Source organism: Poecilia formosa, unplaced genomic scaffold, assembly GCF_000485575.1.
Source record: "Poecilia formosa unplaced genomic scaffold, Poecilia_formosa-5.1.2 Scaffold2, whole genome shotgun sequence".
NCBI lineage: Eukaryota > Metazoa > Chordata > Actinopteri > Cyprinodontiformes > Poeciliidae > Poecilia > Poecilia formosa.
Window position 1 is genome coordinate 6,884,662 of NW_006799941.1, and position 22,621 is coordinate 6,907,282.

Genomic DNA, 22,621 nt, shown 5'->3' on the forward strand with positions numbered 1-22,621 from the left:
AGTTTTTGGCATAAATCTTCCTGATCGCGTCTGTATCTTATGTTGACATTTGCGCAGGAAGCGGTGTGTGTGTGTTTGTGTTTGCTTCACGGAGCGCCACGATCTGTGACTGCGGGCGCTGAAACGCTAAACCTTTCCTGGAAACGGATTCCCGGGAACCTCCAGCTGAACCGAGCTGCTGTCTGACTGTGCAGCAGCACTTTCCACAGAGCTCACTCTGCAGCTGTGCTCTCATTTAAGCAGAGGAGCTTCTCCTGTCCAGACTGCTGGAACCACTAAGACGTTTATTCACTGGATTTAGGTTGTTGGTTTTTTTTTTTGTGGTGGAAATTATTTTCTTTCTCCTTGATTTCTGGTAAGTTTATTTCAAATATATATTCAGTAATTATGGACGTTTGAGCGTAATGCATGTGCTGTAGTTGCTGTTATTTGTTTTTTATTCATTGTTTTTTATTCATGCATTGTTTCCCTCTTTCCTGTGGATTCCAAAATAAATAAATATTTATTTCTGAATGAACACATTATCAATCTATTTGACATTATTATCGTGCTTTCTGACGGAAACATACAATAACATGCGCTCTGGGTGATTTCAGGACATTATTTATTTGTTCTTAATTTAATTTAGTGGCGATCAGAAATTTACATAATCTCATTATGGCAGTGAACATTTCAAGCTTTAATAATTTAATTGAATCAGTCTTAAAGAAACACTTTAGATAAAGCTCCGGTTATTTTAAGAAATAAGAACTGGCCGAACAAGTTTGAACTTATGGGGGACTTTGCAACAATAATTTTACATACAGTTCCAGTATTTATATTATTTGAATAAACTTCCTTAGGCAAAATAAACTGCACGCCTTTGTAACCACCAACAAGCCTCTGTTCAGATTTTTTTGTTTTTCTTGATATTTGATCAGTTTTCTTAACCGAGATGGCAACATTTATTTAAATTGCCTGGTTTGCTCATCATAGACAAAACTTTTAAGCAAAGTCTGGACATTTTGATTAGTTTTCAGCTTATTAAGAGCAACTATAATGTGTTTGCCCTGTTGGACCGCCTAACTGTGTCAATTTCATAACAATGTAGAGATGAACTTGAAGCTTTTGCATCCTTCTTTTTCATTTCCCTGTCTGTTTTGTGAAATCCAACATTAGAAATGACTGCAAACAAACCCTCAGCACAATGCTACCACTACCATGTGCTCACATATTGCTTACTTCATCCATCTACTTTGTGGATCACAAGTTTGCGTATGATTTGATGGGTTAAAAGCTTTTTGTGTATGATTTGATGGGTTAAAAGCTTTCAGGAGCCCCAGTACTGAAGCAGCGTCTGCAACCTGCAGCTCCGAGCTGCAAGCAGTTTTTTTCAGTTTGGCTAACAATAATAAATAATCAGCTAACTCTTTTAGATATAGACATAATTGCCAATGCAGTTTATTTCACAGACTAATTGCACTGAAATCCAGGATAGTACTAAAATTAACATCAATATGTTTAGATCTAGTTTTCTTTCTTTTGCCATTAGGTTGGAAACTGTGTGTGCGCAACATAAATTTTCTGAAATAATAAAAGAAAATGCAAACATTTTATAAGCCTAAAAGTAGAAATGAAATTGTGCTCATTGTAGATATTTATCAAAAATTATAGTTGCTCTATTTCGTAAAGTTGGTGTAACATTTGTGGCTCTAAATTAGTTTTATTTATCCGAACTAGGGGAATAAAGGTTGCAGACCTCTGCCCTAGAGCAGTCATAGCACGATTCAGTCTTGGATGATTGAAAATAAACCTGCAGAACAATAACTCACCTGTGAAAGTCGATTCTTGATGCTAACTTTTATATTTCCGGCTCTGATCCAGTGTCAGGCCGTGATGGTTGCCCGTGCAGCGACCATTTTGCATCAGCCGCAAAGTTCCTGCTACCCACAACCCTTGCCTCCAGCCTGGAACCCGGCACAGGACCTCCAATGCATCACCACCAATTTCCAGTATCTGCAGACCTCAGGTAAACCAACAGCTGGATCAGAAAGACACCAACTCACATCATTTATGTTACGTACGATGAGGGTCACAGCAAATGTGTATTTAGGTCACATATGGAATTTAGCTTGGTCTCAAGTAGATATTTTAGGAAAAAAATAGAAAAACTGAACCTCACCACTACGTTTCCACACACGTTTCTTTGTTTTTGGTGTATTTCAGTGACTATATTACATCGTCACATGCAGATGGCAACGCAGCTACCGTAACTAGTCTTTTAAGTATGCAATACCGAAAACTGTACAGCATTTTAGGTATTTGTGAACTTAAAATGGATGGTTTCTTTCTACTCGCTATCCTTAGAATCAGAACCAAACATGGAGAAACAGCATTCCGCTGCTATTCTCCACTCATCTGGGACAAACTTCCAGAGAACCTCAAAACTGCCAAAACACAGAAATCCTTCAAATCAAGCCTAAAACCGGTTTAGAGCTTCATTTGATTCATAATAACTGGAACATTGATCACCATGTTTGATGTATGTTGACTTGATCATTTTGATGATGGCATTCAAGAAAATGCTGTTTCATGATTGGTTACTGTATTGTGTTTTCATGATGTAAAGGATGAAAACATTTTGAACTGCCTTGTTGCTGAAACGTGCTATGAAAATAAACTTCACTTGACAGATGGAAACATTTCTAGAAATGCTTACAATGAACATTTAGGAAAATTGTAATTTCCTAAAACCTTCTGGGTTTGCCAGAGACCCAAACCTTACATGATGCCAAATGGAAAATCCCTTATGGGACCCATTTTTCAACACATTTCCTACCCGTATGTGAAGGTGGGTAGAGTATCCAACATTGTACTCGAGTAAAAAAAAGCACTACTTTTACAAGTAAACGTAAAAAAGTATTTGGTTAGAAAGGTCACTCAAGTACTGAGTAACTGATCAAAACATTAATCAATGTTTAAAAATTACCTCATCAGACAGACAAAAATATAAAGTTATTTTGAAATGTTGGTATCTTAAGGACTAAAATAAAAATTATTTGTATAAATAACATTGTTACAACATCAGAAACATTTTTTTTCAAATGAATTTTTTTATGAAACTTTAACAAAAACTGTAGGTGTGTTTCTGTCTGCTGAATGTTTCTGAGTCACTTCATTCAGTGAAGTTAGTGACAGTCAGTAGAGTATCAAAGTTTTACTTAAGTAAAACTTCATAATGAAGTTACTCAAGTAAAAGAAAATCTACAATGTTGTGAAAGTACTCCTAAAAGTATTTCTCTTCCAAAGAGTTACTAAGAGTAAATGTAACTGAGTAAATGCAGTGAATTATTACTCGACCTGCTCATATGTAAATGTGTGGAGGGGTCTTGTTCTTAAAGCTGCCTCTGTAAAACAGACTAAAACACATTTAGTGTTTGTATCAGTTGAAGTAACACAATTAGTGTTGATACAAACTAGTCTTGTCTAAAAAGACAGAAGCTGACATTTACACTATTTTCCATCCTCCAGGTTGGTACTGGGGTTCTATCTCAGCGAGCCAAGCTCGGGAAGTTCTCCAGTCCAAGTCTGAAGGGACATTCCTGGTGAGGGACAGCAGCCACCCTCAGTACATGCTGGCCCTTTCGGTAAAGACCCGCTGCGGGCCCACCAGTGTGCGCATCGAGTACAACAGAGGCAGCTTCTGGCTGGACTCCACGTCGCCCCAGTTGCCTCACCTACAGGCTTTCCCAGATGTTCCGAGCCTGGTCCAGCACTACACCGCCTCAGGCCAGACGGCGCAGGACCTGGAGTCCGTCCGGCCCCAAACCAAGCCGGACCCAGTGCAGCGCGCGGCTAAAGACAGCGGCGTTCCTCTTAAGCTCCTGCATCCGTTGCACAACGTGCAGCAGGATTTTCCTTCTCTGCAGCACCTGGCACGCCTCGCCATCAACAAACACACAAACTGCACCGACCAGCTGCCCCTCCCAAAGCCGCTGCTGCGTTTCCTGCAGAACTACCCTTTCTTCATATGAAGACAGCAGCCCGGCGGACGCAGAGGGACAAAGATACAGGAGCACTGTTGGGATTCCTGTCCATGACTGTGGATGTGGAGCTGAGTTAGGATCCTGCATCAGATTCACTGGAGTACAGGGAGAGAAGACAGAGATGGTCCAAGAACAAGAAACCGCAACGTTACTTCACATAAATGAGTTTGGGCTTACTCCAGCACAGCAGCTTTTCCCAAAACCGATTTCTATGTTTACCTTAGCGACTGTGAAACCTGCAGTGAATGCCAATATGTTTTATTCTGAGCTGCAAAAGAAAACCTGTGGATTTTAAATGGTTGGCAATGAGGCAGAGGTAGTTTTACAGAATAAACCAAATTATCTGAGTCTTTGGGTTTGAAGAACTTTAATCACTTTAACGCTGGAGAAGAAGGTTAAAAATGAGTGATGGTCATGTTTTTGTCAGTGCAGTGTGTGGTAAATATGTGCTGCAAAACTGAACAAATTCAGGACTGAGGATAATTTACGTCTTGTTTCTGTTGGACATGCAGTTCTTTTGCAAAAATATTTCTACCCCTGAACTTTTTCACATTTTGTCCCATTATCTAATTTAATGTATTTTATTGGGATTTTAAGCTAAAACCAGCATAAAGTAGCACACAATTATGAAGTGGAATGAAAATGATGTTTCATTTTAAAAAGATAAATAAATTACAAATAAAAAGCTTTAAAACAAGGGCCTGCACACGTGCTCTGATATTCCAATAAAGATCTATTGCAGCCACTTGTACAAGTCACCTACTTAGGTAATAGAATAATCCATCTGTGTGTAATCTAATTTCAGTGTAGCTTCGGCTGTTCTGTGAAGGCCTCAGGGATTTATTAGAGAGCATTAGTGAACAAACAGGGCAGGGAGAAAGTTGTTTGAGAAGCATAACGCAGAGTTAGGTTATAAAAACAATATTTCAACCTTTAAACATGACACAGTCAGGGAGAAAAGAGTATGGCAAAACTGAAACCCCCTAGAAATGCTAAACAGATCCACAGCTCGGGTGGGATAATCTGTCTGAAAATCTGGAAGAGTTGGAAGAATAAAGTTATTATTGAAAGAAAACTGAGAGATGTCCCTTCAGCAGTTTACCACAAACCACATGAGGGACACAGCTAACATGTGGAAGAATGTGTCCTGTTAAAGTGGGATTTAAAAATGTCTTTTTGGCAACGTGTGGTGGGAAACTAACATTACACATTACCCTGAACACATCACACCTCTGGCATGGTGGTGTGGTGGCAGCATTAGGCCTGGACGGTATCTCAATATAAAACATTTCATATCAGTTAACATCACTAATTATTTAAATGTTTTGTTTTAAATATCTGAAATACTGCCAGACTGGTGGTGTGACCTTCCCTGTTTTATCCACAACTCCTTCTCCAGCTGTTGTACTCATTTTATTCTTTCACTCCCCCTGTTGTTTCTTTGTTTTTAATTAGTGCCAAAATTTTGTTGGTTACTCAGCAGGTTGTTGCTAGGTAACCGAAGAGTGCGTGAGTTGCTAGGTAACCAAAGAGCGAGTGCATTAGTTGATTTCAGCGACTAAAGCATTTCATCTGCCTACATCCCCCAGAATTCTGTGCGGTTCTGGATTATGGAAAATTCTGTTGCATGTATAATCTATTGATGTTGACCACATGTCTATTGTAATATTTTTTTTTGTTATTGATTGGCAGCGTCATGAAGTGAGGTTGATTTTCTTCATTCCAAGCAGAAGCTGGAACATGGAAAGATTGATGGGGGGTGGGGGAGGAATAAAGGAAACATTCTGTGATAAAACCTTTTAGCTGAAAAACACTTGAGACGAGGCTGGTGGTTCGCCTTCCAGCTAAACAACAACCCTATTTATGTAACCAGTAATGTGTTAAAATTACTCAAAGTCAAAGTGGCTCATGCAGTCTAAATTGAACTTGAGCTGCTTTACTACAAAGAAAGAGAGAAAATGAAAATATTAGATTTTCGATGTGCAAAGCTGATAGGACATACCCCCAAAATACTGCAGTTACACTGAAAGATGACTTTACGGTGGGTTGGCCCAGAGGGAGCTGAATACTACTACCCGTTAACACACATTTGAGATTTATTTTTGTAAAAAAAAAAATGTAATTAATTAATAAATTAATTAATTAATTGCATTATTCCCCTTCAATTTCATAATTATACACCACTTTCTGTTGTAGTGACATTTATGTACAAGAAAACACCTGGAATTATTCACATTTGCAAAGGACTGTAAGTAAAGTTATGATGCTACTAAAATGATTTGTTTTCCAGCAGTAATTTATATTTATCCAAATAAAGGACATAATATAAGTAGCATGTATTCTTAATATGTTCCTTTTTAGATGGGAAACAGAATTTTTCTTTCATTTTCATATAACCAAGGCCACTTTAACAAAGAACTGCAGAAGATAAAGAAAGTATGTGAAGAGACTTTTTTTTTTTTTGCTAATTCTCAGAAGGGCATCATCATTTGGATTTCAGAGAAGAAAAAAATGTCCTTCCTTTTCAATGGCTGGCCACTACACTGCGCAGATGAATGAGAGGTTTTCATGGAAACGCATCTGAGTTGGTTTCCACGAGTTGCAGCTGAACAACACTGTGAAAGCCTCTTATCAGGATTAGAATAAAAGCTGCAGCTATTAGTGCGCTGCTACACCAACTGAGAATTGAAAAATAATTATTTCTACTTCAATATCTTTTCCTCTTTTTTTTAAACAATTATGGGATCTGAAAAGACTGAGTACAGCTTATAAAAAGAACATCACATTTCCTGTTGCTGTTCTTTTTTTTTTCTTTTTTTTTACCAATTCTTCAACTAAAAATGTTCCTAAATCCACATGTTTTATTTGATGTATGGTAAAAGACTACATTAGATGTCAGAGTAAAAATTTCAACATATAAATGTTAACCTTTATTATTATAACAGATTTCAATAAATTCATATTTTATTGCAGTAGTAAAAGCTCACAACAAAAATATCTGAAAGATCTATCTTTATAGTCTATTATATTTGTTGACTATACAAATTAGTTCTATTTTTACAAGTTTACCAGTGTTAACTTTTAAAACCCCGGAGACAGTCCTTTATCTGCTCTCTATATTTCTGTTTTGAATTGGACAAAAGCCCAGTGATGACTCATTTCTAGTTTTCTGGAAAAGGCCGATTTGTATTTAGCATTTCCTGGTATTTTTAAAAGGTTTGATCACAGATCCTCCACCATACTTCACAGTAGACATGATATGCTTCATGATTAGATTAACCTTGTAAAAGGCTGGTCTTATCCTCAAAGTCCCAATAAAGTTAAGCACACTTTGAGTATTTTTTTTTTCTTGAACACCTTCAAACCTAGCCCAAAAGGGCAAGTGTCCTGAGATCTTTAGATGTGTCTCTGCTTCAACACATGCAAGTCATTAGCAGGACGGCATCCTGAGAATATAATCCAGCCATTTGATTTAGGCGTGTTGAACCAGGGACACGTCTAAAAATTGCAGAGCACTGGACCTCGAGCTCACCATCTAATGATTGCTATGGAGACTTGTTGACCCAAAGATGGTCCTCTTTGCTGAGTTTTGGAGATGTTAATTTTTTTAACCTTCCTCACTGTCTTCTTCACTGTGCTTGGGTCCTCATTCAGACTTATTTGTCACAGTTCCCATTGTACAAATAGACTATTCAACATTTATCTGAATAACATGTACTCTTATGTTTCCTACTCTGAAGAATTACTAAACAAAATTGGTGTCCAGTTTGAATCATTTTTATACTATCTATCTATCTATCTATCTATCTATCTATCTATCTATCTATCTATCTGTCTGTCTGTCTGTCTGTGTCTATCTCGTTCATCAGTAGTTGTTTTCTTATGTCTTCTTGCAGTAATCCTGGTTGATTATCTATTTCTAAAGTTAAAACGCACACACAAAACATCCATATCGACTACATAAAATTTAGATAATCAACCCGGATATATATTGATAGGTTATAATATTGATGTATATAGATACATCACCGTGCATGTAGTCAGTTTTGAACTGTTTAGTTGTCCCCACCCCCTCACTTCCCTCCTGTTAATCCTCTAGCATCAGCAGCAGACAACCGAGGCTAACAAAGCGCTACTTTGACTTCAGTTCAACAATCTTCTAACCAATCACTACGTAAGTTCATCATGCCTACAAACAAAATATACTTATATCTTTTTCACTGGGTTTATTATTTACAGTTTAATGTAGTAGGTTTATTTTTTGAAGTAGATTTTCTACCGACTCTTTGCCAGTGTTAGCCACCTAGCTAATGGAGCGATAAAACTCGTCTTGACTTCCGTTCTGCCAAGCTAATTCTTGTTAGCCAGCTAGCCGTGCCGGTATGCGACTTTAGAGCAAATTGTGTTTATTTAGCTCATAGAACGATCCTACTAATAGAGTGTTGTTTCAGAATTGCTTTTATAAACCCTACAGTCCTTCTGAATTGTAAAGATAATATAAAAACTTTGCTTCTAGGCTACATCCTGTCGTAGCTAGTTAGCCTCCGCAGCTAACATTAAGTCTTTTGTAAACAGAAAATTATTTTAGCCTGGTCTTATCCAGGTCATAAAGCTCTGCAACGATTCGCGAAAAGGTGGGTCAGTAATTTACGACAAAGTAGGTCAAAAGGAATAATTAACCGAGCCTGATGCCGGGGTGGCTAACACAGTCGCAGCGGAAATGTATAATCGGGAAAGAAGAAATCTCTAATTTGGCTAAAAAGTAATAAATCCGACATCAATCAGATAGATGTAGATAGTCGCTTTTATGCCTATCATTGTTATTTGTTGTATTCGATGCAGAGTATTTTCAGCCGTCATGATGCAGTGACAGAAAGTCAGGATGTTCGCCCCGGGTGTTGGTTTTAGTCGGGGCTTGGGTTGTGTCAACACAGCTGAACCTGCGATGTGCTCACGGGCGCAGCGGGGCCAGAAAGTTGCATAATAAAATGACCCGCCCTGTTAAAGACAGATAACAACCTCTGGTACTGTGACTGACATCCGTTGTTCTTTGTTTTTCATGCCCTCTTTTCTCAAGCGATGGCAGCAATTAGGAAAAAGCTGGTTATAGTGGGAGATGGAGCCTGTGGGAAGACCTGCCTGCTCATTGTGTTCAGCAAGGACCAGTTTCCTGAAGTCTATGTGCCCACAGTGTTTGAGAACTACGTCGCTGACATTGAAGTTGACGGAAAACAGGTAGGGATTGTTTTCCTCTTCCACATTTCAGTCAAACAACATTTTATTAGGTTTCAGCAGGTGATGGCTGGTCAGATCTCTTCTGCTTCTCCCATTCACAAATAATAGAAATGTCATTATGCACTATAAACAACAGCAAAATAGTAAAAAAAAAAAAGAAAAAAAAAGCTATTCCTTAAAACTGGCCAAAGTTACAGAGCTCTCTCGTTCTACATAGATGAAATTCTACAAATATGGTAAAATGTTATTTTAGGTATTTATAAATAAAACCTTCCTATAAGGAAAAAACAGCATATCTCATTGTTTGTGTTTTTGATCCCACACTTAAAAGTTTAGAGTGCACCATATCATAAGATATTCGCTTTTTCAAGTAGGTGTCATCCAATTTAATTTTTGAGAGGAAATGTTAAATGAATTTACTATCACTTTAAATGAGTCTTAAGCATCCTTTCTGTCATAATCAAATGTTTATTATTTATATCAGGACAGAAGCGAAGTCACGCTGTGTGTTAGCTCTAAAGATAAACAGGAATCTACTATTACTACAAAGCAATAACAAAATACGTAGAGTTTCCATTTCTAAGCTGTCTTTAGCATCCTAACATGTCTTTAGCATGGTTATTAAGGTTAGCATTTCAAATAGCATCCTGTTTATATTCCCTTTAGAGTTAGAGGACACTTACCTTAACTGTGATATTCACAAGAGACATTTCCTACTCCTGCGTGTTTCTCCTCTGACAGAATTGGACTCTTGAAAAGGATAAAACGGAGTAACTCGACTGCAATACTTCCAACTGACGCCTAACTTCCTGTCGTCCTGCCTGAAGAAAAAGTCGACTTTAGTCCTTCTTCTTCTTTTTTTTTAACACCTCACTGATACCTAGGGCTGTTGCATCATCTTTCAGCAGCTGATTTAACTTCAACAGTGAAGACTCAGTGACCTGGTAGAGCTTATGTACATGTATGATGCATTCACTGCCTGGAAAAGGATGGGGATTTTTAGTTTTGCCCAGTAGATTATCGATTAGGACCAGTTGAACATAAAATCATCTGGTGTTGGTGCATCTGGGGGGCGACTGTGGCTGTGTGAGTAGAGAGAGTCTTGCAATCAGAAGGTTGTAGGTTCGATTCCAGCTTCCTTCTGCCACACGATGTGCCCTGGGCCCCTAGTTGTGCATAAACGTGTGTGGTTGTGAGTGCAAATGGGTGAAAAGTGCTTTGAGTGGTCAAAATGAAAAGCGCTTCATTTACCACATCTCTCAATATAAGCTTAAGTTAAACATACTCAGTTTAACCACATATAGGCCTGATGTAAATTAGAAACAGTTTGACACTTGGGCTCTTTAACAGAAGTTTGTTTTTAATTTGTATTTGTTTCTCTACACTGTCAATCAAGAGCTAGAAATATTCAGAGACCATTTTGAGCAAAGGAATGAGAGATGCATAATGTTCAGAGTAAAATAGTATACCTTTATGACCATTATGAGCTTTTAAACACATGCATAGCTTCAATGCTTGGGGTCGGCTGATAACGTTAAACTCCTTGCAGGTTGAATTAGCGCTCTGGGACACAGCAGGTCAAGAGGACTATGACCGACTCCGCCCACTCTCTTATCCAGACACTGATGTCATACTCATGTGCTTCTCCATCGACAGCCCAGACAGTCTTGGTGAGTTAAAACCGGGATTCTGTGAATGTTGTGGTTTATGATCTAATTTTCCAGCAATAGATTTTTATAATTTGAGTGTTCTTATCCAGAAGAAGTTACACTTATTAAGTACATTGTGCCCTCGTGAGTAAAACCCCAGAGTTGAAAGGGTTTTTGTTTCTTTTCAGTGCATTCTTTTTGTGTGATGATGCTTCTTGCTCCAGTTGTGTCTTTGATCTGACTGCTGGTGTCTGCTGTCCCTTTACTCAGAGAACATCCCTGAGAAGTGGACCCCCGAGGTGAAACACTTCTGCCCCAACGTTCCCATCATACTGGTGGGAAATAAAAAGGATTTGCGTAACGATGATCACACTCGGAGGGAGCTAGCTAAAATGAAGCAGGTAAACCAGAAAGATCTGTTCATGTCGTCTGACAGGTTTTGGCATCTACTGCAGTCAGACTCCAACTGGTTGAATGTATTATTGGGATCCAAAGCATGAATTGATTATTCTTAGACTGCAGTAGCCAACATATAGTCCATTCCAGAGGGGATGCAATACTGCACACACACACTGAGTAAGACAGTATATTGTCTGGTCCTATGGATAGTGTTACAAAACGCTCTCCAAATGCCAAGAGAATGTCGATTCTTACCTTAAAAGGGATCGATTATGCTTCCTTTAATAGGTTAGGTTAGGATAAGTCTATGGGCTATGCAAAACATTTTCATTACATTTTTGCACAAAATTATTCTTAGGTGAGATTTTAATCTGCTCCGTCCTACCTGTTTTGACCTGTTTTATGGCGTTTTGTCACTTTAAATCGTAATAAGCTGCTGCTGACCACGCCCCCCAACTCCAAGTTTACACTCGCACGTGGAAATGGCTGCAGACAGATGGGCCATTATACAACCGTACATCTTTGAAAAGCAGAAATGGAGCCTCCTGAACAACCAACAAGAATGCAGCAAGTGGTTTCAACAACAAAACACTTGTCTCTTCTAGCAGCCATTGTACAGCACAAACAGCTGTAAAACCAACTGACCAAACATCCTGGAGCTCCGCCTGGTTTCCTAGGCGATGAGCTGGGCTGGCTGGGGTTACTAGGCAACGACGCATTGTTTTAACAATCAGAAGGATTTTGAGACAGCTCTTTTTCCATACACCAAAAAACGTGAACTTATTGGCAGAACACAGCTGGCCAGGTGAGTTTTTTTTTTAAAGCACTGGGTCATTTTTAGAAGCAGCTGAGACCCAAACAGAAGCATGAAAACATGTAAAATTTGAATTTTACATAATAGGTCTCCTTTAACGCTGAGATTTCAAAAAGCCTGCCAACATTCCCAAATCCAGGATGTTCCATGACAGACAGGAAGTGGAAGCTAATGAAGATAAAGCAGCAACTTTGTTGTTCAGACTTATTTGTTGTAACTGCTTTCTTTAGCATTTCATCACCTTAAACAGTCGAGACATTTTGACATATTATAGAAAAGACATTTAACAGCTTCTTAGATCATTGTTTAACACTTTAAATTGCTCCTTCAGTCAGTAGCAGCATCTTTACTGAAGGGGTTTTTCTGTGCAGCCTGAGTGTTTAGTATGGTGTGTTTTTTCAGTGGAATAAGATTGGATTCAATCTGGCCAGCAGGTCACTGATCAGGGCTTATTAGACTGAATACCAGCTGGTTCAGTCATCAATCAACTTCTTGGTGCATGTTCATTTTTTATATCCTTTTTTTTCCCTTCACATCAGCTGTCGGTTTTCCTAAAAGCCGCTCTGTTCTCCCCTTTCTGCAGGAACCCGTGAAACCAGAAGATGGCCGGGATATGGCCAACAGGATCGGTGCCTTCGGATACATGGAGTGCTCTGCAAAAACAAAGGATGGCGTGAGGGAAGTGTTCGAGATGGCCACCAGGGCTGCACTACAGGCCAGGCGGGGAAAGAAGAGCAATAAATGCGTCCTACTGTAAACTGGGGCATGAGGACTGCTTCCTGCAGGGGGTAGAAGAAGGAGAATTAGGTCAACCCCACCCCCAGATAAACACACACAAAGACTGCTCTCCCCTGTTTTTACTAAAGGTGTAACGCTTCTACTGTTTTGTCTTAAGCAAAAGTAGTCAGGTCATCAGTATTCAACTTTAAGGTTATGGAAAATACTTTTTTGTACTTTTAACATGAGTAAAATTTGCCATAATGAAAGCTCCTTAAACATGTTGTATGTAATTGTAAAGGTCACCCCGGGGTGCTGTCGTGTCATACTTGCCAACTACAGTTAAGTGCTTAAGCCCTGCCTGCTGATCTGAGGAATGTGTCCACAGCCAACTAGGGTGAAGAACCTGCACACTGTGACCTGTAGTCCTTTAATTATTCCAACAAACCGAGGCACGCAGCCAGTCTAAACCCGGCGGCGCGCCTCCTAATATTAAAAACAATCCTCTGTGCATTGTGATCCAATGCACACTATTATACTGGAAACTGGTTTTGCTAAAAACACAAGTGTTTTGTGTAATAAATTACTTTGTAAGAATCTTGATAATTTGCTTGACTTGACTGAGACACACTGATTGAGGACCAGAACTTAAATGTAACGCCGGCTTCAGGTGGATTTGTTTTGTTTTCTTGGGTTAAAACTTTAACTGTTGGCCAGTTTGGGGTGTGTTTTTTTTTTTCCGTTTCAATGTTGGTCAGGATTTCTGGTTCAGCCATAGTGCAAGAGGTGCACATAGGAGATACGCTGGGCATTAGAGATTTATACAAGCCACTCCTTTAGCTTTTTGTCTCGTCTGTGGAGCCTGACTAGGGACTAATTTCTGTGGAAGCAACTTTTGATAAGCCCTGGAACGACGTAGTAGGATATAAATTATATGTATCAATCAGGATGTTAACAGTTTGAAATAATAAACTTGTCAGTGCTCCCTGGTGGACAAAATTAGCGCCTGCTTTTTGTTTTTGTTTGTTTTATTCTCCTTGCAGCCAGTATTGGTACATTGCAGTGATAACGGACCTGAATAATCTGTTCAGGTCTGTTATCACTGGATTTATTCAACATGCAATGTTTACAAGTGAACTGAATTGTGCCCATCGTTTACTTCAAGTTGTTTTTTCCCCCTCCATTACATTTTTGCAGTTTATAAATTAGGCAGTCAACAAGCACACAAAGTAACGTTTCACATTTTGCTACATAGATGCAAATGGAGACGCTTACTTTTGAAGACAAATTTCTTCCCTGATTATCAGACCTGCACCAGAGAAACTAAAAAAATATGGTAAAGCTTTTGATTTAAAGAACCTCCAGGTTTATGTGAGCTAGAAAAATGGAAAATTGTACCATCTATGTTTTATGATTCAAGAAAAATTCTGCATCTTTAAAAGACACACAAACTTAATTATAAGACCAACTTCCATAAACACAGACATGAACTAATCTAATCCCATCCCTGAAAACAATTCAACTTATAAATGTGGCATCCGAGTGTAAACATTTAGTATCTTTGTCCCATGTTTTCATAGATATTCTGCATGTGAGCCAGTTGAAAAGCAACACAAAGTAAATCCTCTAAACAAACCGTAACATTATCAGTATGTCTGGAGGAAACTTTAATATGTTTTCCATACTCCTCCAAGTCTGGATGAGTAAAGAATATTTAATACTTCCGGCTTTTCCCATGCATTCATTCATCCATTCTTACAGTTTAGGTTTTTTGCAGACTTTGTCAGATATTTATGGAAATATCAGCAGAAATTTCAAATTAAACTGCAGTAGTTATACTGCTAGGGGAAAAAACAAAATGGGCTGAAATGAGACAATTTTAGTCTTGAGATTAGTATTAAATTTGGCCATAAAATAATGAGTATGAAACCTGTTCTAGTTAAAGTCTGTTGTATGTGTCCATGAATGACTGAAATACGAAGCCACATCCACCACCAAGTGAAATAACTAAACACCTCCCAGCTGAGATGTGTTGACACTCAAAATAAAGCAGGGCCCGTCTTACTTGGCAGAGTAATATGCTTCATGTCGCAGATTAATGATCAGTGAAGGCAACAAACTCCTCCGTCTGCTTCTGTGAGACTCATTTTGAAGTTTTGGAGTTGTAGCTGTGTAACATTGTCTGAGTTTTCTGCTGCACAGCTGCAGTCAAGCTGAACCCAGGTTGAATCGTCACTGCGATAGTCATTCGTTCTTCTTCTGGGGAAGGCCTGAACGAGCCAGAAACACTGGAAGCAGAGCGAGGGCTCCCAGACCGGCCGCCACCAACGGCCTGTAGAAAAGCCAACCGACTCCAATGACGAGGAGAGACAGCGAGCAGGAGAGGCACAGGGCGAAGATCTTCAGGCCGAAAGACACCAGATCTCTGAGGAGAGGAACCCAATCCACTGCAAGTGAAACGGAGCGACAAAAACATAGATGGGATGAGTTCCTGTTTGATACGCCCAGGCTACGTTCACACAGCAGACGAGCGAGACCGAAAATACGCCGCTTCTGCCCAATTCTCATCTTTTCACCCCAAAAGTCTGATCTATGCCACTTCCATATGTGGTTGTAATTTGGATACGTATCCAATTGTTTTCAAAGCATTTGCAGTCTGAATGATCATGTCGCAGTTTATGAGGCTTTATGTCACTGATGTGAGACACAATTCATAATTTTTCACCAGAAGAAGTCAGATGCGGTAAGTCAGGATGTAAACAAATGCAGAAAGTTGTGATTACGCAAGTCGCTTTGCAGGACGCAAACCTTTAACAGAAATCTCACTGCAGTCAGGTTAATTTATGGAGTATTGTAAACAGAAAAAAAAAAGTACATTTTCACGAAACAACTCAGAAAATTTGAGATTAATCTCAAACATTTTCAAGAAAAAGGAAATTTCATGGAGTTTCAAAAGTTGAAAATTTTTGACTTGAAATTTCCTCCTCATTAAAAAATATCTGCAACTATAAGGTTTTTGGCAAAAATTCACTCCTCTTTTCCCTCCCCCAGCAGCAACGGTGATAATTCGTCATCGTAGGTTTAATAATAATACTAATATGAACAACCACTAAAAATAAAGAAAAAATCATTATAACAAATAAAAAATGTGAATTGAACATCAAGGCCTGCAGTGTTAACGTTGATTTACCCAGAGTGTAGAGGATGCGGGTGGTGAGCTGAATACTAACGAACATGAGGAACCAGCCTGCAGCCCTCAGGCCCCACGTCTTCATTGTGTTGTACTGATGCTCCTTGGCAAACACTTCCTGCACATTAAAACACAGCTGCATTAGTTAGGAAACACACAACATTACAGAATAAAGGAGGGAAATATTAAGATTTTAAACCAAAAGAAACAAACGTAAATCCACACCGACCTGTGCAGTGAGCTCCTCCAGGTAGATGATTTCCAGAAAGTCTCCAGATTTCGTCTTAAAGGGCACCAATTTCTCTCCTCTCTGCATGGCTACGATGCTCACCTGGAAAACGTTTAAATACTGTCAATACTGACCATCCAAACAAGCCCAAACACCATCACATTCATGGCTTCTTATCGGATTTGTTGTTTCAACTAAACATTTTCTCTACGCTGACTTTCTGCAGGGAATCAAAACATGAGTCACTGTGGTGACAAAATCTTAAATTAATTAATATATATATAAATTATAGGGATATCAATTTGTTTCTGCAACTAATGAATAGGAACTTTCCATATAATTTAATAAAAATATTTCTAACAACATCCATCACATGTTTTGGCACTGCAGGTAAAGATGTGTGAAAACAGCTTTAAAATAAAACAATCTACTATTGCAGAAGCATAATCTTAAATTCATTTTTAATTCAAACTTCAGTTGAAGTATATTTAGTCAGAGAGGGAAAAAAGAAAAGAAAATATGGATTTTGATCATATTTTCTGACTGTAAAAATAGGAAAACTGAAGGATGAAAATGTTTGAGTTTCTTATTTTCTTTTTTATGTAGAATTATTATATGTTTATATGTAATATACTTATGGATGGATGAGGACTTTTATTTTTGGTAGATAAACTCCATTCATTATTTTTAATGAATAAAAACAAAAATAAATTAATAAAAAATAAATAAAATAAAGACCAACAGTTTAAAGTCTCGCCTGATCCCAGAAGTATTTCTCTATGAAATATTTCAACATTTGGAAATAATATGTAGAAACAGATGCTTGTTTTGTTGTTGTTGTTTTTTAAGCAGACATCTGTGGTAGTAAAAAAATATAATTATTCTCTTTTACACTTACTGATATATTAATATTATAATTAATGGACCACCTACAGTTAGCGGCGGGCCGAGGTGACTGTTCTCACCACTCAGTCCAGCAAAGGAGAACCTCACTCGGACGTCCCCGACCTGATCAAATAAAAAGAAACTAATAATAATAATAATAATAAAAACACATGTCTGATCAAAATCAATAAGTGGAACCTGGATACTGTGAGAAGCTGTGGGGGCTGACCTGTGGCCGGAGCGGGAACTGAGTGTGATAGAAGTAATCATCATGGACGGAGAGGAAAGGATCCACAACAAAGGCTGAGAGATCCTTCAGTCTGAGAGTCTGGAAGTCGTTGATCCGCTCCACCAGGCCTGAGGAGGAACCATCAAAATAAAAACTAACATCAATTAAATTTGAGGAGAGCATCGTTAGCTGCATTTTCATTACAGATTAGATTTCACAATTTGAAATTATGAAAATAAATTTGTTTAGTGGAAAGCCACCAATTTCAGAAAACAACTCTTGTTTTGTGATAAAAAGTTTTTGTGCTTTGATGAAGTGGCTTTTCGACCGTATCAAGATGGAAACATTTTTTTCGCATCATATGAGTCACGTGATCAACAGCTGGACGTTACTACTGGTGAAAACCTCAAAGAAGAAGACAGCAGGAAGCAGCAGGAAGACAATGTTTTCTGTTTTTTGTGCAATGTGCAACTGGCTCCACCAGAGCGCTCACAACATCACGCAGTTCATAAAAAGTTTGAATGTGTTGAATCCAAAGCTCTTCTATAAAATCACTGACTACAATTTTCCCAAAACGCTGCATAAGTAGCCGCTAACAAGTATGAAGGGTTGGTCACTCCAACAGCTGAATAAGACGCCAACGTCTCCTCTGATGACTGACAGATAATGATGGCTGAATTATCACTATATCTCATGTAACTGTTTACATTTGTCACTGCCATGATAGTAAATGACTAATCATGTAAACAAGCTGATTCACCTGTGATTTTAATTTCTTATTTTATGGAAAAACAGCAATTGCGAATTTTTTTTTATTTTTATTTTTTTGACATTAGCAAAATACAAAGATTTGAGAAATGGAAGCAAAGCTACTGACAGATTTTCAAAAATACCTTTGGACAGAATCAAAGGTCCCACTCGGACTTCCTGAGCCACCACTGTCACACTCTCCACCGGCATGGCGCTGTGAACCAGCAGCTGAGTTAAAACCGTGCAGCACATAAGCGAATCATCTTCCAAACATTTTCAGTACCTCGGGTTCTGGTGGCCGATTTCCTTATCGAAGTTACGACTGTTGACCACCTCTGACTTCCACTCCGTGTCTAGAGAAATAAACCATGGTTTGTCACCACAAGCTGGTTGAGTTGATGCAAAAACAACAGATGAGCGCTAAAATAATAAAACCAAACTCACTGTAGGTGTAGGTCGTCTCAGTCTTGGTTTCTCCGTTCTCTTTGTAATCCCTGAAATTATTTCAGGGTCAAGGTTTTGCTGCTTTCTAAAACTTTTTCTCAGTCTGAGCTGCGGGGAGCGGACATACCTGCTCTCACTAAGCTCCACCCACTGGTACATCTCCACCTGCCGCCGCAGCTTCACGGCCTGGACCACCACCCTGTAGCTGGGGTCATGGAGTGGCTGGGCAGGAATAAATCAGATTCAGCCCATCAAAACCACATGGCAGGAAGAAAAGCTAAGAACACATTAGACTAAATAAGGAATCTACCCAAAGAAAAGTCCATTTACATTAAAAATAAATTTCTGTGACAGCTATTGTATATTTTTCCCTCAATGTTTTCATATACTCTTTGATTACTGCACATCTATTTATTGAATTATATGCAGCTTCACAGACAAAATTAGTCTCTTTCCTTATTAAGTGAAATAATTAGCTTATGACAGCCATTAATGGAATAGGTTTTTATTAGTATTTTTCTCTGGTTGGTTTCAATAATCGTAAAATGTGACCAAAATTAGAGGCAAGAGTGCTAATACAAGTAAACTTTGAATAACTGACTATTTTTTCTCACGTTCTTCTTGTACCACTCACCAATTTGCATCATTTCATGTTTTCTCTCAATTATTTCACTCTTCATAGAAGCTACACCTGGTCTGGCATTTTGTTTTGCCTGCAGTGCCTCCCGGATTACGGCATCGCCTGAGATAATGCTGCCATCGACTCATAGTCCTCTCTCTTCTGCTATAAACCTTTTACTTTCATGGAGATGATTGAAAATAACCCTACATCAGTTCTTCTGTTTCTTCTTGTGCATTCTGCTTTGTCTTCTCAAACCCCTATTTGGTCGTGGCAGATGGTCGCCCAGCGTCCAAACCTCCATTTTCATTTGCAATTTGTTGCATACTAATTACCACAGATTTCTGTTTTAACAATTTTCTCTGGTCCAGCTATGAGTTTGGATCACAATAACCAAAATGAAGCTTCTGAAGTGTGCAGATTTTAAACGACGACAGCCTACCGTCAGGGTTTGCAGCTGTGCAGATAGATGAACTAAGCGGTTGTTGTTCTGCAGGTCGAGGATTGGATAAGAGTCCAGCGACTTCACCTGAGAGAGACCTTCATCCAGAGAACAGGCCGTTTGCAAAGCTCGACCCTGAGGAGAGAAACAATAGAAACCTCTTCTTTATTCTGTCCTCAAAACGACTGTTTTCTCGCTCAGAGACTGTTTCTCACCTCATTAGTGAAGAGAATGTAGATGGAGAGGAAAAACAGACCAACACCGACGACCGTTCCTCCTGCCGTTTCACTCAGACGCTCCAGAAATCCAGGATTTGATTTAACAGTTACACGTCTGTGTTGGTCAGGCTCTGGTCCTGAAAACTAAAAGAAAGTATAAAAAAGACACAGCTGAAAGTTTAATAAAACTATAGGACATAAACATATAAAGTAAAAACTGAATTTGGCAGTAGTAAATATTTATGAAACACAGAATTAATTGTTATTAATGATTTAAGAATGTCTTTTCTTTTTTTTTTAGTATTTCTGTTACTCATGGCACCACCAACTCTATTATGGACAATTATAAACTAATGTCAACCAATCAAACCTTAGAGTTTATTTAGGCAAGTCGAGTCTATTTGTACAACACATTTTAACAAGGCAAAGTGCTTTACAGTCATCAATTACGAAACTAAGCAATAAACATAACTTTTTTTAATCAAATGTCACCAAAATAATCGACAAAAGAGACATCAAATATGTTGATCAATGTTTCACTTAGTACTAATCAAAGGCAACTCTAAACAGGTGGGTTTTAAGCCTTAATTCAACGGATTACCTCCGTGTTTCAGCAGTTTTGCAGTTTTCTGCAAAACATGTTAGAAATTTGAGGTGTATTGAAGCTGAATGCTTCTTTGCACCATGGAATGTTTTATATCTTAAAGCATCAATATAATTAGACGCAGCTGCTACGCTTCTTTCTAATGTATAACAGTTTTAATTAAATTATCACACATTATTTAAATATTAGTATGTGTATATTTTAAAACAAATGGACCAAATGAAGTTGAAGGGAGTCGCAAATTCACTCTAAGTGGATCAGTTACAACTTTGATATTATACAGACAATATGGAGTCGATAGAAGTGAACGAAAGTATTCGACTGTGTCTAAATTTGGTGTTTGGGCGTCAATAGCTGACACACCTTCATTACTTCCTACAAGTAATGTCTCAGGTTTTTCATAACATTTGCCTTAATATTCTACCACAGTTCTACCATGTTACGAGCACACACATAGTTGATCTCTACTAACTGTGAGATAAATGCTAAAAGATAACTTCGAGTTAAATGCTTAAGTCAAGGGACAGGAAGCATAACTGCTAAAACTGTATAAAGTAGTCTTTACCTTGTCACAAAAGCAACAATAAAAATACTCTCTATGAAGCGAAACTAAAGTCGTGTAAATTATATCACTCACTGTCTGCTCTGAAGACATTTCTTTGATTTTGGTCAACTCTGCAAGCAGGAATCACAAAGATGTTAGCAAACTGAAGTACAGGCAAACAGCTCGCCTGCCAGGGTTCGCTGTCACATTGGCCCGGAGTGTCCCGCTTTCAGCCCAGGAAAGGCGGAGTCACATAGAAATGTTTAATCTCAGCTCCGCCCAGGCATGCGGGCCGTTTGGTAAAAACCGCGAGCGTAACTGCACAGATGACGCGACATCGAGAATCATGGGTAATGTAGTCTTCGTTTCACGTTCGGAAAAAAAATTGTCAACTAGTCAGTTTGCAGTTAATTATAAAGATAAGCAGAAAATTTTTAATTAATTTGACATGTTTAATTAAAAAGATGATAGAATACACAGTATTCTACCTCCAACCAGCATGACTTTCTACTTTTACAATTTAAGACTGAAGACCAAATATACACCTACCACCTAACAGAAAGAACACAGTTTTTCTTGCCATCATCAAACTTCTGGCATAAATGCATGTTTGACCACTCTTCTTATAAAAACAAAAAAGGACTTCTCTACCAACCACTGTGGCTGGTGGAGAAATTTTTTAATTTCCACCCCTGGTCCTAACTCACAGGACCATCCTGACTCTAAGGCATGTCTTGACTCGGAGGCCGGTAATGACTCAGAGGACGGTCCTGACTTGGAGGCAGGTCTTGACTCGGAGGCAGGTAATGACTCAGAGGACGGTCCTGACTCGGAGGCCGGGAATGACTCAGAGGACGGTCCTGACTCAGAGGTAGGTCTTGACTCGGAGGCAGGTCCTGACTCAGAGGCAGTTTCAGACTCGGAGGCAGGTCCTGACTCGGAGGCCGGTCCTGACTCAAAGGCAGGTCTTGACTCGAAGGTTGGTCCTGACAAGGAGGCCGGTAATGACTGAGAGGACAATCCTCACTCAGAGGACGGTCCTCACTCTGAGACAGGCCCTCACTCTGAGGAGTGACAGGTCCTAACTCGGAGTGAAGTCCTGACTTGGAGACAACAGGTAAATGGAGACTACATTTACCTCGCTACATTCGCTACATTTACCTCGTTATGTGCGAGAGGTGAAGGAGCGTGAGGAGCCCTGAACTGTATGGGAAAACATAATCGGCGCATCGCCCCCTCCAGACGGGGTTTTGGCGCCCCCTCTGGTGCTGCGCCCCTATGCGTTGCATACGCTGCATACCCACTTTTTGCGCCTCTGGACAAGGGTGTACAGAAAATGGATGGAAGGATAGATTAAAAACGTTTGTTAGGGTTGTGCAGAAAAAAATGTTAATATCCTTTATACATTCTGTGTTTTTGTGGTCAATATTATTTCACCATTTTATTAATGTGGCTACAAGAATGATAGAAAACATGCTAAGAAAACGCCTCAGACCTGCAGCCCATCAGTGGCTCTAGACACAGGCTAACAGTTTAATGATGAAATATTGCCCTGTTTTTTGTTTCATTTTCTTTTAATTGCCCTGTAGGCAGCAATTTATTCACATATATGTACATTTATTATTATT

At 38.9% G+C, this 22,621-nt stretch overlaps 3 protein-coding genes across 3 annotated transcripts; 2 read left to right on the forward strand and 1 right to left on the reverse strand.

The window, feature by feature from the left end:
• The first annotated feature begins 64 nt into the window (after positions 1-64).
• Positions 65-5,343, forward strand: cishb (cytokine inducible SH2-containing protein b). The gene is made up of 3 exons (XM_007552432.2): positions 65-355; positions 1,864-2,008; positions 3,511-5,343. Exons 2-3 carry the CDS (start codon positions 1,876-1,878, stop codon positions 4,011-4,013), a joined length of 636 nt encoding a protein of 211 aa, XP_007552494.1. The 5' UTR covers positions 65-355; positions 1,864-1,875; the 3' UTR covers positions 4,014-5,343.
• A 2,737-nt stretch (positions 5,344-8,080) lies between these two features.
• LOC103138302 (transforming protein RhoA) lies at positions 8,081-13,442 on the forward strand. The gene is made up of 5 exons (XM_007552443.2): positions 8,081-8,199; positions 9,103-9,260; positions 10,810-10,930; positions 11,180-11,310; positions 12,706-13,442. The coding sequence occupies exons 2-5, from the start codon at positions 9,105-9,107 to the stop codon at positions 12,877-12,879; spliced, it is 582 nt and encodes a 193-aa protein (XP_007552505.1). The 5' UTR covers positions 8,081-8,199; positions 9,103-9,104; the 3' UTR covers positions 12,880-13,442.
• A 125-nt stretch (positions 13,443-13,567) lies between these two features.
• Positions 13,568-21,220, reverse strand: tmem43 (transmembrane protein 43). The gene is made up of 12 exons (XM_007552454.2): positions 21,087-21,220; positions 19,843-19,989; positions 19,628-19,762; positions 18,694-18,788; positions 18,567-18,616; positions 18,406-18,475; positions 18,266-18,336; positions 17,373-17,500; positions 17,192-17,266; positions 16,259-16,360; positions 16,030-16,147; positions 13,568-15,286 (listed from the first exon to the last, which is right to left on the reverse strand). The coding sequence occupies exons 1-12, from the start codon at positions 21,102-21,104 to the stop codon at positions 15,084-15,086; spliced, it is 1,212 nt and encodes a 403-aa protein (XP_007552516.1). The 5' UTR covers positions 21,105-21,220; the 3' UTR covers positions 13,568-15,083.
• Positions 21,221-22,621: the final 1,401 nt, after the last annotated feature.

Excerpts from the sequence above, each read along its gene's own strand:
- cishb (XM_007552432.2), top strand. The coding sequence starts at position 1,876 with ATGGTTGCCCGTGCAGCGACCATTTTGCATCAGCCGCAAAGTTCCTGC. Across the intron at positions 2,009-3,510 it reads CCAGTATCTGCAGACCTCAG|GTTGGTACTGGGGTTCTATC; the intron begins GTAAACCAACAG and ends TCCATCCTCCAG.
- LOC103138302 (XM_007552443.2), top strand. The coding sequence starts at position 9,105 with ATGGCAGCAATTAGGAAAAAGCTGGTTATAGTGGGAGATGGAGCCTGT. Across the intron at positions 9,261-10,809 it reads TTGAAGTTGACGGAAAACAG|GTTGAATTAGCGCTCTGGGA; the intron begins GTAGGGATTGTT and ends AACTCCTTGCAG. Across the intron at positions 11,311-12,705 it reads AGCTAGCTAAAATGAAGCAG|GAACCCGTGAAACCAGAAGA; the intron begins GTAAACCAGAAA and ends CCCTTTCTGCAG.
- tmem43 (XM_007552454.2), bottom strand. Across the intron at positions 17,501-18,265 it reads ACCTTTGATTCTGTCCAAAG|GCCTGGTGGAGCGGATCAAC; the intron begins GTATTTTTGAAA and ends GTTCCTCCTCAG. Across the intron at positions 16,148-16,258 it reads TGGAGGAGCTCACTGCACAG|GAAGTGTTTGCCAAGGAGCA; the intron begins GTCGGTGTGGAT and ends TTTAATGTGCAG.